General features: G+C 31.3%; 1 protein-coding gene across 1 annotated transcript in view; it reads right to left on the bottom strand.

The window, feature by feature from the left end:
• Positions 1 to 259: 259 nt before the first annotated feature.
• The window catches only part of LOC139496471 (uncharacterized), a gene marked incomplete at its 5' end in the record, with an annotated part of 29,801 nt that continues 19,053 nt past the window's right edge, over positions 260 to 11,007 (bottom strand). Inside the window, 3 exon segments of the mRNA XM_071285089.1 lie at positions 260 to 326; positions 1,356 to 1,540; positions 10,248 to 10,375. Of these exon segments, the coding sequence (XP_071141190.1) occupies positions 1,373 to 1,540; positions 10,248 to 10,375 (296 nt within the window).

Here is an 11,007-nt window from a genome sequence, read left to right as displayed (position 1 = left end):
GTAGCTTGTTATACTGTTTTTAGATAATGTCCATTACTTTTTTTATCAATTATATAAAAAAAGAAGATGTGGTATGATTGCCAATGAGACAACTATCCATAAAAGACCAAAATGACACAGATATTAACACCTATAGGTCACCGTACAGCCTTCAATTAGTTCGTTTAACAAATACTTCAGTCAGTCACGACTCGGGGAAACCTTGATGACGTACGTTTTGCATGGCGTGAGGTATCCTTATGAAAACAAACACGTATCATATTTCTTTATGACTTTATTACTTTAATGTCCATACATATTAAACTGATATTTCTTTTTGTTTTCTTCTGAAAAAGAGAAAAACAGCGTGATATGGTATTGATATTGAATCATTTTGCAGTTAAATTGATTTAAGACATATTATAAAAACTAAATACATGCGTAAAGAAGTGTTGATTTCAACATAGGTGCAAAACATAATTAAGTTCTCAGTAAACTTCTTGGTATCCTTACGATTGTAGTCTAATAATTTGTACTTATGGTTGTTTATATGCTTTTTGTTTGTGCCTTTTTGTTTCTCTTTGCTGACATATTTGTTTGTTCTATATTGATTAAGATCATAACACAATGTTGACTTTTGTGTCCCTAATTTCAACATTTTTACCTTTCATGTCTGTTTGCTTCACTCAACGTTATCAATATAATAGAGTTTAATATGACTTATTGGCTTTTCGATTAGAGTTGTTCCTCGGAGTTCGGATTTTTTGTTATTTTACATTTATACTAAAGAAGGAAACCAAACTTTTTTTTCTTATATCGATATATGTAGTTCAATGGTATGATGGATGTTTAAAATGGAAAAACAAATATCTAATGTTGCATGATACGATATTCTTAAGACAAATTCACAATTTTTTTAAATGACCTTCATTTGCCCTTCCAGGTTTTAACACTTCTTACCGAGTGTTTGTATTGTGAGTAAGGTAGACTTATGTGTAGATGTCACAACTTATATGCTATCCTAATGTACATATTATCGTCCTGAAAATGCTAGTAATATTTTCTGCTGGACATTTCTGAGCTATCCATAAACCTTACAAGGGAGTTTTACGTAGACTTAGTATGCGCGAAAGTGTAGAACACACGGATTGATTACGGTATTCGAATTGGGTTATTTTCTCAAAAGTGGCGTTTTCTATGGAAAAAATATTGTTTCAGATCTGACTAAACCTCCCGTAAAGTCGGAGGTTCAACCGTAAAGGCGGAGGTTCTCCAGTAAAAGCGGAGGTTCTCCCGTAAAGGCGGAGGTTCTCCCGTAAAGGCGGAGGTTTTCCAGTAAAGGCGGAGGTTTTGTAAAAATATATAGTTAAACCTACGATGTAAGATCGCTGCATTATTTATTTGGTACAGGCGGTTTTATTACAGCTGTTGCGGTAACTACACCATTTTGATTTCTAGCAGAACATGTCCAGTAACCATAGTGTTGAGATGTTATAGTCATATCAAGAATTTGGTTTTCACTCCTCAGCTGAACAGGTGGTGTTGTCACAACATGATGTACCTACAATAAAGATAACTTGTTTAAACTGCAAATTCAAGTTATACGGATGACTATGTAACTACGGTACGTGTTGCTTTAAATCAACAAACAGGTTCGTTAAGCTGAACTTGGTACATAAATACGTACCAATGTCGTCGTCCCATATGAATTAGATAATGAATTCGGTAGTTTTGGATTGCAAAGGTCTCTCAACATCAAAAACTCTTGCAATAAAAGACCTGTTCCAAAACCTGGTTTACCAAAGCAACATTCGTGAGTGTTTTTAATCATAAGCATACAACAATCATTACACTCAATGACCTGCTTGTTTGTTCTGTATATGAATTTAAAAAAAAAGGATAGAGAGACGTTTCCAACTTCACCATTTTGAACTCTTGGATTAAAAGCCTCCTTGTGAACAAAACTCCTCTATTCCGGAAAAGAAAGAACAATCCCTGAAATATCTTTCAAACAGGATATGAACATGATGAACTCTGTATACAGATGATGTAATGTTGGCTTATAGACATGAGAAGTTGACAAACTAGATATAGGAAGATGTGGTGTGAGTGCCAATGAGACAACTCTCCATCCAAATAACAATTTAAAAAGTAAACCATTATAGGTTAAAGTACGGCCTTCAACACGGAGCCTTAGCTCACACCGAACAACAAGCTATAAAGGGCCCCAAAATTACTGGTGTAAAACCATTCAAACGGGAAAACCAACGGTCTAATCTATATAAACAAAACGAGAAACGAGAAACACGTATATATAACATAAACAAACGACAACTACTGTACATCAGATTCCTGACTTAGGACAGGTGCAAACATTTGCAGCGGGATTAAACGTTTTAATGGATCCAAACCTTCTCCCTTTTTCTGAAACAATAGCATAACATCACAACATAGAAAAACACACGATAAAATATCAATTGGCAGACTTAACTCAATCAAAAAACGTATGATTACACAATGAACGAATACATTTGATCTGCGATATCTGAATACAAATGCATAGTTAATTGAATATTAGAGACAAACATTCATGACCAAAAAGCTAACAAACAAATTCAAACAAAGCCATGGCAGGACATCACTGAGAAATATTTAACCAATCAATATTCACTTTAGAAAAAAAACCGGTTTTAAAAAAATAATTATAATCTTGAAGTTTATACAAATGTTGTAAGACTAAGTGAAAAATTGAAGATATTACAAATAATCAAAGCTAGTGTACAGACAAAACTACCCTGTTACTGTTATACCCGGTTGTTGATTTATGTATGATTTCATATCTTTAGACACCAACTTTCGGTTTAGAATTTTTCCTTTAATTTTTCTTTGTCATATATTTCACGGAACATTTTCTATTATTAAACAAAACTGGGTTTTTTATCAGGATAGTGTAGTAAAAAGAAAAAAATCGGACGCCACAAAAGATAAGTGTATGACGTCAAAAATGTCTCTGCTAAAGTGATGTTGTTGTCCACCTCATAGTTTTTCCTTAGTGTTTGGTAAGATGTTGTTTTATCTTTCCATCGTAATGGTATTTGTTTATATTATAGAAAATCAAAGTATATGGAAAATCCATCCATGACACAAAATCAGTACATGTATAGCAAAAACACATAACAGATTGTACCTCTCTCTTTGTCTTATTAGCAAAAACACATAACAGATTGTACCTGTCTCTCTTTGTCTAATTAGCAAAATCACATAACAGATTGTACCTGTCTCTCTTTGTCTTATTAGCAAAAACACATAACAGATTGTACCTGTCTCTCTTTGTCTAATTAGCAAAAACACATAACAGATTGTACCTGTCTCTCTTTGTCTAATTAGCAAAAACACATAACAGATTGTACCTGTCTCTCTTTGTCTTATTAGCAAAAACACATAACAGATTGTACCTGTCTCTCTTCGTCTAATTAGCAAAAACACATAACAGATTGTATCTGTCTCTCTTTGTCTAATTAGCAAAAACACATAACAGATTGTATCTGTCTCTCTTTGTCTAATTAGCAAAAACACATAACAGATTGTATCTGTCTCTCTTTGTCTAATTAGCAAAAACACATAACAGATTGTATCTGTCTCTCTTTGTCTAATTAGCAAAAACACATAACAGATTGTACCTGTCTCTCTTTGTCTAATTAGCAAAAACACATAACAGATTGTACCTGTCTCTCTTTGTCTAATTAGCAAAAACACATAACAGATTGTATCTGTCTCTCTTTGTCTAATTAGCAAAAACACATAACAGATTGTATCTGTCTCTCTTTGTCTAATTAGCAAAAACACATAACAGATTGTACCTGTCTCTCTTTGTCTAATTAGCAAAAACACATAACAAATTGTACCTGTCTCTCATTGTCTAATTAGCAAAAACACATAACAGATTGTATCTGTCTCTCTTTGTCTAATTAGCAAAAACACATAACAGATTGTACCTGTCTCTCTTTGTCTAATTAGCAAAAACACATAACAAATTGTACCTGTCTCTCTTTGTCTAATTAGCAAAAACACATAACAGATTGTACCTGTCTCTCTTTGTCTAATTAGCAAAAACACATAACAAATTGTATCTGTCTCTCATTGTCTAATTAGCAAAAACACATAACAGATTGTATCTGTCTCTCTTTGTCTAATTAGCAAAAACACATAACAGATTGTACCTGTCTCTCTTTGTCTAATTAGCAAAAACACATAACAGATTGTACCTGTCTCTCTTTGTCTAATTAGCAAAAACACATAACAGATTGTATCTGTCTCTCTTTGTCTAATTAGCAAAAACACATAACAGATTGTATCTGTCTCTCTTTGTCTAATTAGCAAAAACACATAACAGATTGTATCTGTCTCTCTTTGTCTAATTAGCAAAAACACATAACAAATTGTATCTGTCTCTCATTGTCTAATTAGCAAAAACACATAACAGATTGTATCTGTCTCTCTTTGTCTAATTAGCAAAAACACATAACAGATTGTACCTGTCTCTCTTTGTCTAATTAGCAAAAACACATAACAAATTGTACCTGTCTCTCTTTGTCTAATTAGCAAAAACACATAACAGATTGTATCTGTTTCTCTTTGTCTTATTAGCAAACACACATAACAGATTTTTACCTGTCTCTCTTTGTCTTATTAGCAAAAACACATAACAGATTGTATCTGTCTCTCTTTGTCTAATTAGCAAAAACACATAACAGATTGTACCTGTCTCTCTTTGTCTAATTAGCAAAAACACATAACAAATTGTACCTGTCTCTCTTTGTCTAATTAGCAAAAACACATAACAGATTGTACCTGTCTCTCTTTGTCTAATTAGCAAAAACACATAACAAATTGTATCTGTCTCTCATTGTCTAATTAGCAAAAACACATAACAGATTGTTTCTGTCTCTCTTTGTTTAATTAGCAAAAACACATAACAGATTTTTATCTGTCTCTCTTTGTCTAATTAGCAAAAACACATAACAGATTGTTTCTGTCTCTCTTTGTCTAATTAGCAAAAACACATAACAGATTGTTTCTGTCTCTCTTTGTCTAATTAGCAAAAACACATAACAAATTGTACCTGTCTCTCTTTGTCTCATTAGCAAAAACACATAACAAATTGTATCTGTTTCTCTTTGTCTTATTAGCAAACACACATAACAGATTTTTACCTGTCTCTCTTTGTCTTATTAGCAAAAACACATAACAGACTGTATCTGTCTCTCTTTGTCTAATTAGCAAAAATACATAACAGATTGTATCTGTCTCTCTTTGTCTTATTAGTAAAAACACATAACAGATTGTATCTGTCTCTCATTGTCTAATTAGCAAAAACACATAACAGATTGTTTCTGTCTCTCTTTGTCTAATTAGCAAAAACACATAACAGATTGTATCTGTATCTCTTTGTTTAATTAGCAAAAACACATAACAGATTGTTTCTGTCTCTCTTTGTCTAATTAGCAAAAACACATAACAAATTGTATCTGTATCTCTTTGTTTAATTAGCAAAAACACATAACAGATTTTTATCTGTCTCTCTTTGTCTAATTAGCAAAAACACATAACAGATTTTTATCTGTCTCTCATTGTCTAATTAGCAAAAACACATAACAGATTGTATCTGTCTCTCTTTGTCTAATTAGCAAAAACACATAACAGATTGTATCTGTCTCTTTTTGTCTAATTAGCAAAAACACATAACAGATTGTACCTGTCTCTCTTTGTCTAATTAGCAAAAACACATAACAGATTGTATCTGTCTCTCTTTGTCTAATTAGCAAAAACACATAACAGATTGTATCTGTCTCTCTTTGTCTAATTAGCAAAAACACATAACAGATTGTATCTGTCTCTCTTTGTCTAATTAGCAAAAACACATAACAGATTGTACCTGTCTCTCTTTGTCTAATTAGCAAAAACACATAACAGATTGTATCTGTCTCTCTTTGTCTAATTAGCAAAAACACATAACAGATTGTACCTGTCTCTCTTTGTCTAATTAGCAAAAACACATAACAGATTGTATCTGTCTCTCTTTGTCTAATTAGCAAAAACACATAACAGATTGTACCTGTCTCTCTTTGTCTAATTAGCAAAAACACATAACAAATTGTATCTGTCTCTCATTGTCTAATTAGCAAAAACACATAACAGATTGTATCTGTCTCTCTTTGTCTAATTAGCAAAAACACATAACAGATTGTACCTGTCTCTCTTTGTCTAATTAGCAAAAACACATAACAAATTGTACCTGTCTCTCTTTGTCTAATTAGCAAAAACACATAACAGATTGTACCTGTCTCTCTTTGTCTAATTAGCAAAAACACATAACAAATTGTATCTGTCTCTCATTGTCTAATTAGCAAAAACACATAACAGATTGTATCTGTCTCTCTTTGTCTAATAAGCAAAAACACAAAACAAATTGTACCTGTCTCTCTTTGTCTAATTAGCAAAAACACATAACAAATTGTATCTGTCTCTCATTGTCTAATTAAAAAAAACACATAACAGATTGTTTCTGTCTCTCTTTGTTTAATTAGCAAAAACACATAACAGATTTTTATCTGTCTCTCTTTGTCTAATTAGCAAAAACACATAACAGATTGTTTCTGTCTCTCTTTGTCTAATTAGCAAAAACACATAACAGATTGTTTCTGTCTCTCTTTGTCTAATTAGCAAAAACACATAACAAATTGTACCTGTCTCTCTTTGTCTCATTAGCAAAAACACATAACAAATTGTATCTGTTTCTCTTTGTCTTATTAGCAAACACACATAACAGATTTTTACCTGTCTCTCTTTGTCTTATTAGCAAAAACACATAACAGACTGTATCTGTCTCTCTTTGTCTAATTAGCAAAAACACATAACAGATTGTATCTGTCTCTCATTGTCTAATTAGCAAAAACACATAACAGATTGTATCTGTATCTCTTTGTTTAATTAGCAAAAACACATAACAGATTGTTTCTGTCTCTCTTTGTCTAATTAGCAAAAACACATAACAAATTGTATCTGTATCTCTTTGTTTAATTAGCAAAAACACATAACAGATTTTTATCTGTCTCTCTTTGTCTCATTAGCAAAAACACATAACAGATTGTTTCTGTCTCTCTTTGTCTAATTAGCAAAAACACATAACAGATATTTATCTGTCTCTCATTGTCTAATTAGCAAAAACACATAACAAATTGTATCTGTTTCTCTTTGTCTAATTAGCAAAAACACATAACAGATTGTTTCTGTCTCTCTTTGTCTAATTAGTAAAAACACATAACAGATTGTACCTGTCGCTCTATGTCTTATTAGCAAAAACACATAACAGATTGTTTCTGTCTCTCTTTGTCTAATTAGCAAAAACACATAACAAATTGTATCTGTATCTCTTTGTTTTATTAGCAAAAATACATAACAGATTGTATCTGTCTCTCTTTGTCTAATTAGCAAAAACACATAACAGATTGTACCTGTCTCTCTTTGTCAAATTAGCAAAAACACATAACAGATTGTATCTGTCTCTCTTTGTCTAATTAGCAAAAACACATAACAGATTGTATCTGTCTCTCTTTGTCTAATTAACAAAAACACATAACAGATTGTTTTGTCTCTTTTTGTCTAATTAGCAAAAACACATAACAGATTGTTTCTGTCTCTCTTTGTCTTATTAGTAAAAACACATAACAGATTGTTTCTGTCTCTCTTTGTCTTATTAGTAAAAACACATAACAGATTGTTTCTGTCTCTCTTTGTCTAATTAGCAAAAACACATAACAGATTGTTTCTGTCTCTCTTTGTCTAATTAGCAAAAACACATAACAGATTTTTATCTGTCTCTCTTTGTCTAATTAGCAAAAACACATAATATATTGTTTCTGTTTCTCTTTGTCTAATTAGCAAAAACACATAACAGATTTGTATCTGTCTCTCTTTGTCTAATTAGCAAAAACACATAACAGATTGTACCTGTCTCTCTTTGTCTGATTAGCAAAAACACATAACAGATTGTACCTGTCTCTCTTTGTCTTATTAGCAAAAACACATAACAGATTGTTTCTGTCTCTCTTTGTCTAATTAGCAAAAACACATAACAAATTGTATCTGTATCTCTTTGTTTAATTAGCAAAAACACATAGCAGATTTTTATCTGTCTCTCTTTGTCTCATTAGCAAAAACACATAACAGATTGTACCTGTCTCTCTTTGTCTTATTAGCAAAAACACATAACAGATTGTTTCTGTCTCTCTTTGTCTAATTAGTAAACACACATAACAGATTGTATCTGTCTCTCTTTGTCTAATTAGCAAACACACATAACAGATTGTATCTGTATCTCTTTGTCTCATTAGCAAAAACACATAACAAATTGTTTCTGTCTCTCTTTGTCTTATTAGTAAAAACACATAACAAATTGTTTCTGTATCTCTTTGTCTAATTAGCAAAAACACATAACAGATTGTATCTGTCTCTCTTTGTCTAATTAGCAAAAACACATAACAGATTGTTTCTGTCTCTCTTTGTCTTATTAGTAAAAACACATAACAGATTGTTTCTGTCTCTCTTTGTCTAATTAGCAAAAATACATAACAGATTGTATCTGTCTCTCTTTGTCTAATTAGCAAAAACACATAACAGATTGTACCTGTCTCTCTTTGTCAAATTAGCAAAAACACATAACAGATTGTATCTGTCTCTCTTTGTCTAATTAGCAAAAACACATAACAGATTGTATCTGTCTCTCTTTGTCTAATTAACAAAAACACATAACAGATTGTTTTGTCTCTTTTTGTCTAATTAGCAAAAACACATAACAGATTGTTTCTGTCTCTCTTTGTCTTATTAGTAAAAACACATAACAGATTGTTTCTGTCTCTCTTTGTCTTATTAGTAAAAACACATAACAGATTGTTTCTGTCTCTCTTTGTCTAATTAGCAAAAACACATAACAGATTGTTTCTGTCTCTCTTTGTCTAATTAGCAAAAACACATAACAGATTTTTATCTGTCTCTCTTTGTCTAATTAGCAAAAACACATAATATATTGTTTCTGTTTCTCTTTGTCTAATTAGCAAAAACACATAACAGATTTTTATCTGTCTCTCTTTGTCTAATTAGCAAAAACACATAACAGATTGTACCTGTCTCTCTTTGTCTAATTAGCAAAAACACATAACAGATTGTTTCTGTTTCTCTTTGTCTAATTAGCAAAAACACATAACAGATTTTTATCTGTCTCTCTTTGTCTAATTAGCAAAAACACATATCAGATTGTTTCTGTCTCTCTTTGTCTAATTAGCAAAAACACATAACAGATTTTTATCTGTCTCTCTTTGTCTAATTAGCAAAAACACATAACAGATTGTACCTGTCTCTCTTTGTCTAATTAGCAAACACACATAACAAATTGTACCCGTCTCTCTTTGTCTAATTAGCAAAAACACATAACAGATTGTTTCTGTCTCTCTTTGTCTAATTAGCAAAAACACATAACAGATTTTTATCTGTCTCTCTTTGTCTAATTAGCAAAAACACATAACAGATTGTTTCTGTTTCTCTTTGTCTAATTAGCAAACACACATAACAGATTGTATCTGTCTCTCATTGTCTAATTAGCAAAAACACATAACAGATTGTATCTGTATCTCTTTGTCTAATTAGCAAAAACACATAAGAGATTGTTTTGTCTCTCTTTGTCTAATTAGCAAAAACACATAACAGATTGTTTCTGTCTCTCTTTGTCTAATTAGCAAAAACACATAACAAATTGTATATGTCTCTCTTTGTCTAATTAGCAAAAACACATAACAAAATTGTACCTGTCTCTCTTTGTCTAATTAGCAAAAACACATAACAGATTGTTTTGTCTCTCTTTGTCTAATTAACCAAAACACATAACAGATTGTTTCTGTCTCTCTTTGTCTAATTAACAAAAACACATAACAAATTGTATATGTCTCTCTTTGTCTAATTAGCAAAAACACATAACAAAATTGTATCTGTTTCTCTTTGTCTAATTAGCAAAAACACATAACAGATTGTATCTGTCTCTCTTTGTCTAATTTGTTTCGATTGTCTAACTGAAAGTTTTGCCTTGTTTTTCGTTTTTACCTAGTTTAACAATTTATTAAATGTAATATACTATTATTAATCTTTATGTAGTTACATAACGGGAAGTTGTACCGCTTTTTGATAAAATGATATTTTTTGTAAGTGTTTTTACTTACATTTTGATGAGTCCATGTGATGTTCAACGGTACTCCGTTGATATGAGCTACTGCACATTGCAGTTCAATTTTGTCTCCTGGTAATGCGTTTCGGTCCTGTGGTTGTTTTACTGTCATTATAGGTTTAGCTGAAAAATGGTGGGTATACAAACAATTATTATAACATTTATATTGACTGCATAGTCAATTAGTAGCCTATAAATATTCAAATCTCGTCAATCGTACGTGCATAAAGTGCCATTTATAGTCCAAAGCTGAAGTTTCACAGTTAAGAAAATTAGGATCAATTAAGTGACCGTCGTCATATAAAAGGAATAACATAAGTGTCGAGCACTATCTGGATAGCAACACATGACGGGACTAGATAAGATGGTTCAATTGATGCTTAATTATTTTATGAGCAGGGATATGATATACTTGATAATGGCACATTCATAAATACAATATTTAGATTGCATAATGGTGTTTCATTATCTTGGACAAGTTTAAATACTACATGCATAATATTTTATATTAATATGGATCTTGTCTATATACCAACTTTGATTATTTTGAATATCTTCTAATTTTCACTTCTTCCTACTACATTTGTATAAACTTCAAGATTTTCCTGTATTATTCAAACCGTTTTTATTTTGTTTTTTTTCAAAAGTGATTATTTTCGAAGGGTTAAATATTTCGCAGTGGTATCTTGCCATGACTTTATTTGAGCTTGTTTGTTTGTTTTTTTGGCTTTGAATGCTTGTCCCTCATATTTTAT

Source organism: Mytilus edulis, chromosome 11, assembly GCF_963676685.1.
Source record: "Mytilus edulis chromosome 11, xbMytEdul2.2, whole genome shotgun sequence".
Taxonomy (NCBI): domain Eukaryota; kingdom Metazoa; phylum Mollusca; class Bivalvia; order Mytilida; family Mytilidae; genus Mytilus; species Mytilus edulis.
Note: the sequence above shows the minus strand (reverse complement) of the source record. Positions and strands in the feature narration are given on the sequence as shown.